Here is a 10088-nt window from a genome sequence, read left to right as displayed (position 1 = left end):
TGTTTTACATTTCATCACAAGCTCAGCCTTCTCCTCTCAGCTTCGTCTCCCTGTCTGAGTTTGGGGCCTCAACCTCCATCTTGTCTTCTCAAAATGACAGCAGAGTGTCTGACCTTCTACAGTCTCACTTCTCCTTTTTTTTTTTTTGTTCTCTTTCAGATCAGACATCAGCAAACTCGCTCAGCCATACATTTATCACTGCTGGCACTTTGGCTCGGGCCCAGCTCTCTTTTTTGTTTATACACCGTGAATGCCATTTTTAAAATCTTTATCTCTATAGCAGAATGGCAATGGCTCCGATTTGAACCCAAACAGGAAATTAAAGTAAACAAGACTTTTCCTCCACTAGAGCAAGGGTTGAGCAAACACAGGGGCTTATAAAGGGAAACAGTGGGTTTTTGAGAGATCCTGCTGTAATGTGTGCACACTCTGGATAATTCATTTCTATCAGATTACAAAATGTTTATGTTCTAAACTATAGGTGCTAAATGCTGAGATAAGACACTGACAGATGTCCAGAGAAGTGGCGTCATTGATCAGACTCAGCCCTCAGATTCTCAGGCCTGAGTCACAGCGGATGGGACCGACAGGACGCAGGCTGTGGCGGTGAGAGGGCGGTGAAGCTCGATGGTCCCGGCTGTGCTGTCATGTCTGATTCTCCCGTGTTAACAGTCAGAGAGGCGAGCAGCAGGCGGATGCAGACTCATATTTTTCCGTAAGCCTCTTCCTCTGTACACACGCCGCCTATTCATTTCCATTATAATGAGCATCTAATCACTCGCTGCCATGACACATAACACACACGCAGAGATGTAATTAATAGTCCTGTCAACGTGGAATTGTTGTTTCCTTTACAGTCAAATCAAGCAAAATATTAAAGTTTTTTCCCTTGCTGTTGCAGATACACAATCGTTTTTGAGTAGGTTGTGTTGATAAACACTGTAATCTGATACAAAAACTTATAGCGTATCTGTTTAATGGCTGTTGTCATCTTTGTAAAAACATAATCAGCCTTAGCGAAAAGAGCAAATGTCCATATTTGATATTGTTCCCATAAATCACAGCCTGAGCTGGAATCTAATCTGACCAAAATGTTTATCTGCTGCTAGAAGTGTTTAAAGTCAGCAGCAACATTTAATGGGTTATCTCATCTATCCAGTTTTGGGAATTACAGTTGTCGCCTTTCTGAGGAATCTTACAAACAAACAAGCAAACCAATCAACACACGCAGGCGCATGTTTAACCTGGGTGACTGATGTAATCGTCTCATAGCTGCTGGACGACTTCATGTCCGACACTTATATCATTGAGGAGAAACGGTTTTAGAACTGCTTATTACAGCTAAATGACCACAATCTCCACTGTATTGCAGCCATTACTCCTTTATAAATTACCACTGATTATTACTGAAGATTGCTTGCTAAGGAACTCAATCTAAAAGCCAACAGAAAACTGCAAACAGCTTGAGTCAGACTTTGAGAGACGGAACAAGTGAGTGACTCACACGCTACATGTCTGTAAGTATGTGTGTCAACTTCCTGTGGTCATTTTCAGACTTCTCATTTCTGCAAAGTGCTAGATTGCATTTTGTGCTTATACGTAAGGTGTCTATATCATTAGTTCAGCTCCCACCTGTACCCTTTGACCTCTGTGGAGGTGACAGCTGATGGGTTGTTGTAGCTCATGTCAGGCACAATGCAGCTCATTGCAGCATTGATGCAGCATTAATTTCTCTCCTGGTTTTCCAAAAAAAGGAAGTTGAAACTTCACTTTGAGTGATCTCATCTCATTGGGTGTGAGTGTGTGTGTGTGTGAGTGGAGAAACTATCTTCACCTCAGACCTTTGTCTGTTATACAACAGCCAGCACGTATGCGTGGTCTTTGCTGCTTCTTCTTCTCCGTCCTGACTCAAGGTAAGTCGATATTCAGCGCTTTTTGTTTCTCCCATACCGATTTATGTATGGGAGCTTGTGGGTGGCTTTGTGTGTGGTGGTGTGTGGGTGTGTGTCTGTGTGTGAACCCACATACTTTTCAGAGCTGTGAGCTCTATGATATCACCCAGTTACTGTAGATCTCTAAGTCCTGTTTGTCTTCTGCAGTGTGCTCCGGCGTGTCCACAGTCACTGCCGTCATCGGGCACAATGTCACCTTGCCCTGCCGCTATGACACACACGCTCACGGCATGCTGGAGGTCTGCTGGGGTCGAGGGAAGGTGCCCAGGTCCAAATGCTCCGACACCATCCTCTCGTCCTGGGACGGGGCGGTGCAGTTCAGGGAGTCCCTCAGGTATCAGCTGGAGGGTGGGCTGACGGAGGGAGACGTGTCCCTGACCATCCTGCACGCTCGGAGGAGCGACGCCGGAGCGTACGGCTGCAGGGTGGAGATCCCGGGATGGTTCAATGACCTGAAAGTTGACATAGAGCTGGACATTGAGGAAGGTAATACTTGTGTAAAACCCTCCGGGGAAATCATAAACATTGTGGCGATTAATGGCCTAAGAGTGATTTGTTTTTGTTAGCTCCCATGGGGCCTCTTGTTACCGAGAGTTACTTGCTTCCTACTGCTGAGAGACTGGGTAAGCGTTTAAAAATGGATTCAAAGTGAAATTCTATTCTATTTTCTAGACCCTGATTTATTTGCACAGTTTAAGCAGTAAGCAGCATACAGTCAGTTAGAAAGTATATTTTAACAGTTTGTTTGTGCTTCATCCCAGAAATCCAGACAACATCCACATCTGAAACAGTGGAACCAGATGATCCAGCAATGGCTTTTGTCATATCTGAGGTACATAAATAAGACATTCTTGATTTGTATTTTAGGAATTAATCACAGTTTAGAGTAACTGTACTATTCAGAGATAAGTGAGGTAACCTGAGTAAAGTATTTTGTGTTTGTATTCTTCATGTGATTGAGGTTTGAAGAGAAAAGGACCAAACGGAGTCGCATTCATTACAGTTTTCTTCCTATATTTCAGCATTCTGTACCTTTATGCACATTCTCTAACACGCACTGTATGTGTGAAATATAATTGACTCATGTTGAGCTTCATATATTTATTTATTTTTTGCAGAAAATCTCCAGCTCTTTCCTGGAAATGGAGAACATTGGCAGGATGGCAGCACTTCTCCTCCTCAGCATTATCATAATCCTCATTTTTATTTATTGTAAGTGTGTAATGGATTATAGCTTGTGACACATATGCCACAGACGATTTTTTTTTTTACACATTAGAACTGAGTGCGTCTGTTTCCCTTTTTAATATCACATACAGAGAAAATCCCTTTAACCTGCTGTCATGTTCCCTTTAACTCTGAAGCAGGGAGAAGGTCTGGGAGTAGCAGAACACACAGAGAGGCCGACACAGAGAATGTTTACGAGACTGTCAACATGCCCCACTGAGTGACAGAATTATAGAAGAAGAAAAGCACCGGCTGAAGAAGTTTGTTCATCTCCTCTTCCACAAACGGAAAGTCTTTGAACTCTTATCTGATCATCAGTAGAATTGGAAGAGGAAATCCCTAATGCAGCAGGTTGCAGAGCCCTAAATGTTGCCATGAATTGTCGATAAGATTCTCTGTGGAGAGAATAATCTCTGCTTCTTCTCTGCTTTTTTTTCCCATTGTGAAACTAATCTCATAGACATTGGATTTGTGTGGATGTGTTATATTTGTGGACACAATGCCACCTACTGGATTTTATGCATCATTATCATCTTCATGTTCCTCAGCCTGAACCTGTGCTCTGGTCAGCAGTGGAGCACATGTGAGGTGTTTTGGTTTGGTGTCTTAAAGCAGCAGTCTGTGAGGTTGTGGAGTCGGTGCTTCATGCCTCCTCCGTCCAGCTCTGCCTCCACAACTCCCACTGTTGCATGAGAAACGGGCTCAAAACTTCCGAACCTTACTTTAACTTTCATAGATTCTAAGCATGGGTGGCGCTACAGAGAACTGGTATTTTTTTAAAGAGCGTTTAATATATGCTTCCTATCCGGGTGTAATGTGGATCACTGCTACAAAACGTGTTTTCAAAAGGTTCCAAAATGTTTCAAACCTAATTGTTTGTTGTTGTTGTGCATTTTTTTAAAATGTCTTCACAGATTTCAATAAAAATTTTCCCAAAAGACAATTTTTTACTCGTTTTTAAGTATTAGAAGTTATTTATAATATAAATATAGTAAAAGTGCAGAGTTAAACAATTACTATGTCATCCATATATTTATTGTTAATGCTAGTCAAATATATTAGTTAAGTGCAGTGAGCATAGTATAATATTAATATAATGGGTAAAAATGAAACGTAGATATATATATACAAAGTAGTGTTATGAAATGTAATCTTTGTTCTCATCCTCTGTAGCAGCTCTCCCAGCTCTCCCAGCTCTCTCCATTTCCTCTTTTTAATGTGGATATTTGTCCTGTAATGAGCTGCTTTAAACATTGACCTTCAGTTTTAGTGCTGAATTATGAATTAAAATAGCAGTGAAAGCCAAATTTAATAAATTAGCTTTCAGGCCGTCAGTCTCCCCTCCGTTAGCTGTCTGACTGACCTTCCCTATATGTTCGCCCTTTTGTCAGTGCTATGAACTATTAATACTTCTTAAAGCATAATTATAATCCTCGTAAATCTAGCTGGGTGCTCCAGGCACATGTTTGGAGGGCGGAGGGGGGTGATTAAAGAGGAAGTTCTGTGCTGGTTACTAAACTTCCAGGCCAGCAGACCGACATGGTTAATCAGCAGTTTAAGGACTACAAAAGTCCATGACCCTCAAGTAACACAGACTGCTCCAATCAGCAATAAACATATCAGGGAATAAGGATTTGATAAATAAAGCCCTTTCCTATAAAAACATTGGAGACAAAACTAAAAGTGCATTTAACTAAAACAAAATAATGTTCAGAATGCATCTTTGATCTGCACAATTTCTGCTTAAAAACTGAATTTAATGACACCTATTGTGTGTATTCTGTTTCGTGTGTGTGTGTGTTTTCAGCATTACTAGCCTGTAACTACTGATCACCAGAATATACCGTCTATTCATTTAGAATAAATATATTCAGTACCTTGCTTTTTGGCACTGTCTCATTTATTTTTTTTTAGAACAAGACAACTTACCACTTCTAAGACAAGGAACCAAAACCACAGAAACGGAAACAGCTGTTTTCGACATTCCCCCTCAATCAGCAGAAGTTGTTTGTGTTTGTGCATATTAAGCACAGTGTCATGTAATTGGGAAACATTTCAAAGCTCAAACCGCACTGTGGTTTGGTTTAGTTCAATCAGTTAAACTCAAGCCTCTGGTTGATTCTGCAATAAGAAATTCCACAAAATGAGTATTTTAGGCAGCAGAAATTTGCTTATTTGTTGCTGTCTGCTTCTCTGTCTGCCTTTGGGTAAGATATTTATAATTTATCTTTTTGCAATATCAAACACAGTTCTTTCTGTAATATATATTCTACAAATTTTCCTTAATTGTGTGTTACAGGTTGTGTAGCAGCACTGAATATTGGGGCCACGGTGGGATCAGACGTGACCCTGCCGTGCACATATGATGTTCAGTATTACGGCACTCTCAGCTTCTGCTGGGGCCGAGGGGACATCCCCAACAGTGGCTGTGCCAACGAGGTCATCCAGTCGGACGGGACGTCGGTGATAAGCAGGCTGTCAGAGCGCTACCTGCTCATGGGTGACATCCATGTGGGTGACTTGTCCCTCACCATCAGGCAGGTTCAGGAGGACGACTCGGGCTCATATGGCTGCCGTGTGGCGGTACCGGGCTGGTTCAATGATCACAAACACCAGATGATCTTGACTGTAGTGCCAAGTGAGAAACACAGGGAGAGAACATGCAGCTATGATCTGTGATTGGAATTTCATTTCTTTTTTTTGGTTTTATAAGACTTTTTTCTTGTTTTCAGCATATCCTAAGCCCCTGAGGGTGCAAATAGGAGAGGTTAGAGAGAGGGCCATCACTGTTTACTGGACTCCTGCGTTTGATGGAGGCAGCCCCATCACGTCCTTTAGGATTGATCTCAAAAACGAAATGGGTAAGTAAGATCACTATATTCCTAAATTATGCAAACACTTATACATCTCAAACAGTAGAAATATTCTGGCTTGTCATACGTTAAGAACCGGCAGGGTGGATCTGTATGTTGTTGTTCACAGCACCCTGGGATGCCGCAGTGACAACCTCAGATATAAAACCAGAACTGACTGAGGCCACTCTGGTGGATTTGCATCCAGCTCAGGCCTACAACCTTCGCGTATTTGCCATCAACAAAGTGGGCATGAGTGAAGCCAGCAATGTTCTTACCATCCCCACTAAAGAAGCAGGTACAGTTTGGACATCTGTTGTTCTGATGCCTTGTAATTATGCTGATGGGGATTGATGTTGATGAATGACCTTTTCTCACCCTGCAGCACCTGACGGTCCTCCGCTGGACATGCAAATGGAAGCTCTTACCCCTCACAGTATCAAAGTCAGTTGGAAGGTAAAGCCACAGTTTTTAATAGAGTAGCCAAAGACAAACTCTTTCTGTTTGTGAACAATCTCTGATCCTGTGTTGTTTACTTTTCAGCCTCCGAGGCCTGATCTCCGTAATGGGGTGCTGCGAAGTTACAGCATTAGCTACAGGGAGTATGACCCTGTGAGCAGACAGTTCAAAAGGTGGCAGCACCAAGATATGATGGCCACGAGGGAACAAGAGAGTCTCACCCTGACCAACCTGAGGCCGTCTACCATGTACGGTGTGCTGGTACAGGCCAGGACCAACGCAGGAGTAGGACCTTCAGCAACAGAACCTCTGTGCTATACTCTGGATGAGGGTAGATCAGGAAGCGCATTTAAAAAAAATGGAAGCTTAATCATTATTGTGACACCAGTTAAAATATGCGTCAGTAAATGTATTTTCCTTTTATCCCATGTCAAGCTCATACAACTTCATCAACTGAGGCTATACAGACGACTTCAACTGCTGCAACAAAGCGACAGCATTCAACAACAGCATCCACTGCAGGTACGTGTCACTAACTCTCCAAAGTGTAAAGTTCTCCTTGTGTTTCATAGGAATTTGAATAGCAAATGTTTTTATGAACCATTTCCTAAGTTCACACAACCTCAACTGCTGGGACAATGGGAACACCTGCTGCCACAGTGTGGGGACAGAGCACAACAGGATTTGCTCTAGGTACGGTTCACATCATGTCATAATTTACTGAAATCAGGGGTGTAGAACCTATTTCACAGGGTCACTTCCCTTTTAAAGTGCTGAGTTTGTCTCTCATGCATGTCTCACAGCGCCTCCAGAACCCCCAGTGGTGCAGTTATGGGAAGTAAGAAATTACATGGTTGAGTTGTTTTGGTATGCTGGGTTTGATGGAGGCAGCCCCATCACTGGCTATGACATGGAGTACAAAGCACTGAATGGTAAGGAAAATCAAATATTATATCAATCTATCATCCATTCTTTTGGACACTTCTGTCAGCATCATCAACAACTCTAACACGACCTCTTGACCTCATTTCCCGCAGCCTCGTGGGACTCCATAAAGATGGTTTTAGACTTCAGCCCCAGCCAGACGACGGCCATGATCATGGATATTTTTCCCTCAACCTACAACATCCGCATGTTTGCCAGGAACAGTTTGGGCCGGAGTGACGCCAGCAACGTCCTTACCGTCACTATTGGAGAAACAGGTGACCTTGTTCCACTGGATTCTACCATTTTAGTTTCTTCTTGCTTCTCTCAAACGTCCCTTTAGGCATCATGAGTCACTGTGTGTTGTTGTCTCACTGTGTTATTGTCTCAGTGATTCCATTGCTATTGACGTCAGAAACAGAAGTCCTGATTTGGATTAATCAAGGCCAAAATATAAATGACCCAAGCTCCTAAATGGCTCAAGTTGGTCAGTCGCAGCATTCTAAAGTAGTTTCTTAATAATTGCAGCAGAATGTGACAACACGATAAGAAGAGCTTCTTTGTATCATTATGCTAAGAGTTGCCAGCATTCCTAGCTAGCTACAAACTAACATTGCTGCTGCAAACTAGCATTGCCCTCATGTTGGGGCACGACAAGATGACACTTTGGGACGTCTATCAACATTTTTGACACTTTTCAGTTTGAAACCACACTCTGTCGTGTTTCCCCTGCTAATTGTTTCGATATGTTTAGCCGTTTTTGAAACGTCCTTTTAGCTTGTTTTCATTGTGCTGATAGGTCACAGGGACACAGGGGCTACAGCATCTACACTTCCTCCATACACTCAGACTACTGTGAGTATGAGGCAGAAGGATTTACATTTTTATTTATCTACACATCAAGTCCAAAAATGAGTTATATCGTTGAGAATTGGCATCAAATGTTCACCTTCTTTTGTAAAACTCTCTAATAGGAGTTCGTCAAAGTGAGTGCCATTGTAGTGCCGCTGATTCTCCTTGTGCTGATCGCTGCCATAGTTACCACATGGCAACTTTGGCGTGAGTATAGCGTTTGTCGAAATTCTTGGAAAAAAATTATCTTGGGTTTATTCCTTGTTTGATTTGTGCCACTTTCTGTCAATAGGAGTGAAACACAACAGTGGCACCTTCACACCGTAAGTAGCTCTGTGTCGCATACATTCATACACTTAACCGTCTGTGGAGTGGAGCACTTAGCTTCTGTTGTCTGCAGGTGGCTGACCAACGTGCGCTTACGTTTCCGAGGTTCTGAGTCACTCCAAGAGCTGTGAGATAGCGGCGGGTAGCGAAGGAGACATAATCTGCTGCAACGTCTCTGGTAAATTGACATTGATCAGCTTTTGTTAACCGTGAAAGTGGCAGTGGAGATCGTGAAGTCGGAAGAAAATTTAATTGCTTCCTACCTGCACCTCCAAAAATCCTGTCACCCGTGAACGTGACGTGATTGACAATCAAGGTTTGAATTCACTATGATATTTTTTGGGGTCTCAAAGTTTATTTTCTAAATCAGATTTCATCAGTAGGAGGCGCTACAGAGGCGTGATGTTTTTCACAGAGGTTTCTTCTTTCTCTCCATTATAGCCATGATCTCAATTTAGCTGTTTTATTGCTGCAACACAACAAATGGCTTGTTTCATGTGTTTATGTCACGTGTGTAATGCAGTAGTACCACATATTTGCTATTGGATTCTATGATCATAAATTATAATTTTATTCTGGACTTTAAGATTGAAACGGTTTAAATGTTCCAATGTTTAAATACATTCGTGATATTTTTGAATAAACTCTTGAGGATTCATTTTATTGAATGTCAAGATCATTTAGATTTTCATGTCAGTTCAATTTCACAAATCCTTACATTTTTGTTCATTCACTCCATTCAATTTATGGCATCACTACAACACCCTCAGTATGTAAGGACTGCATCATTTAAACTCCTAAGCTTTACACTCAGTAGCTTACTTAACCTTTGAAAGAAATCTTTTTACATCATTTTTAGCAGAAACTGACATCACTGAAGGTTTTGGGACTGTCCATCACCTCTCACCACTATCTGCCAATATCAACTAACAGTCACAAGAGGGCGCCAGAGTCCCACTAGTGAGTTGACGTAAGTGATGAGTCCCTCAGACCTCACCTCATCACTGAGAGAGTCCTGAGGGGCCTCGCACCGCAGCCAGCTGGATTTGCATCCATCTGTCCTGGAAATCTCCTAATTGTCCCAATTAAGTCGATGAGAAAGAGGCGGAGATTTGATACCTCTGTGGAACTGTGAGGCATCTGCCGGTGAGGGAGTCTCCCACTAATGGGAGAGCACAGTGGGATACCCAGGCCTGTCTCTGTGGGGGTCACATGGCACAGCAGGGATCACTGTATGTATATTTATGTATATGGATGTATGGGTGAATGTTTAAATAACAGGACTTCCAGTTTTGTTCTGATCCATGGAACACCATAGTTTATTTATTCCTCACTAAAGAAGGCAGACCACTGAGGCACAGTTAGGGTCCTGTGTTCGTATACTAAAGTGTAATACTTCCTGAAAAATTTACTAATTGTCTACAGTAGTGTAAATATTGCTTGATTGTTGTTTTGCCGTGGTAACCCATCATAAACTCAGTGTTGCTGACGCACA

General features: G+C 42.2%; 2 protein-coding genes across 2 annotated transcripts; both read left to right on the top strand.

Annotated features, from left to right (window-relative positions):
- Positions 1 to 1595: 1595 nt before the first annotated feature.
- Positions 1596 to 4108, top strand: LOC143011927 (hepatitis A virus cellular receptor 1 homolog). The gene is made up of 6 exons (XM_076164951.1): positions 1596 to 1913; positions 2100 to 2438; positions 2519 to 2575; positions 2714 to 2784; positions 3071 to 3164; positions 3317 to 4108. The coding sequence occupies exons 1-6, from the start codon at positions 1871 to 1873 to the stop codon at positions 3397 to 3399; spliced, it is 687 nt and encodes a 228-aa protein (XP_076021066.1). The 5' UTR covers positions 1596 to 1870; the 3' UTR covers positions 3400 to 4108.
- A 1131-nt stretch (positions 4109 to 5239) lies between these two features.
- On the top strand, positions 5240 to 9242 carry LOC143011933 (uncharacterized). The gene is made up of 14 exons (XM_076164957.1): positions 5240 to 5386; positions 5479 to 5817; positions 5912 to 6040; positions 6162 to 6329; positions 6417 to 6487; positions 6575 to 6821; positions 6926 to 7012; positions 7103 to 7183; positions 7294 to 7422; positions 7528 to 7692; positions 8214 to 8269; positions 8389 to 8473; positions 8559 to 8589; positions 8667 to 9242. The coding sequence occupies exons 1-14, from the start codon at positions 5323 to 5325 to the stop codon at positions 8722 to 8724; spliced, it is 1710 nt and encodes a 569-aa protein (XP_076021072.1). The 5' UTR covers positions 5240 to 5322; the 3' UTR covers positions 8725 to 9242.
- The last annotated feature ends 846 nt before the right edge of the window (positions 9243 to 10088 follow it).

Source organism: Genypterus blacodes, unplaced genomic scaffold (genome assembly GCF_046128005.1).
Source record: "Genypterus blacodes isolate CSIRO-AG114 ecotype Tasmania unplaced genomic scaffold, CSIRO-AGI_Gbla_v1 ptg000139l_1, whole genome shotgun sequence".
NCBI classification, from domain to species: domain Eukaryota; kingdom Metazoa; phylum Chordata; class Actinopteri; order Ophidiiformes; family Ophidiidae; genus Genypterus; species Genypterus blacodes.
The sequence above is the reverse complement of the archived record's forward strand: the minus strand, read 5'-3'. Positions and strand labels throughout refer to the sequence as shown.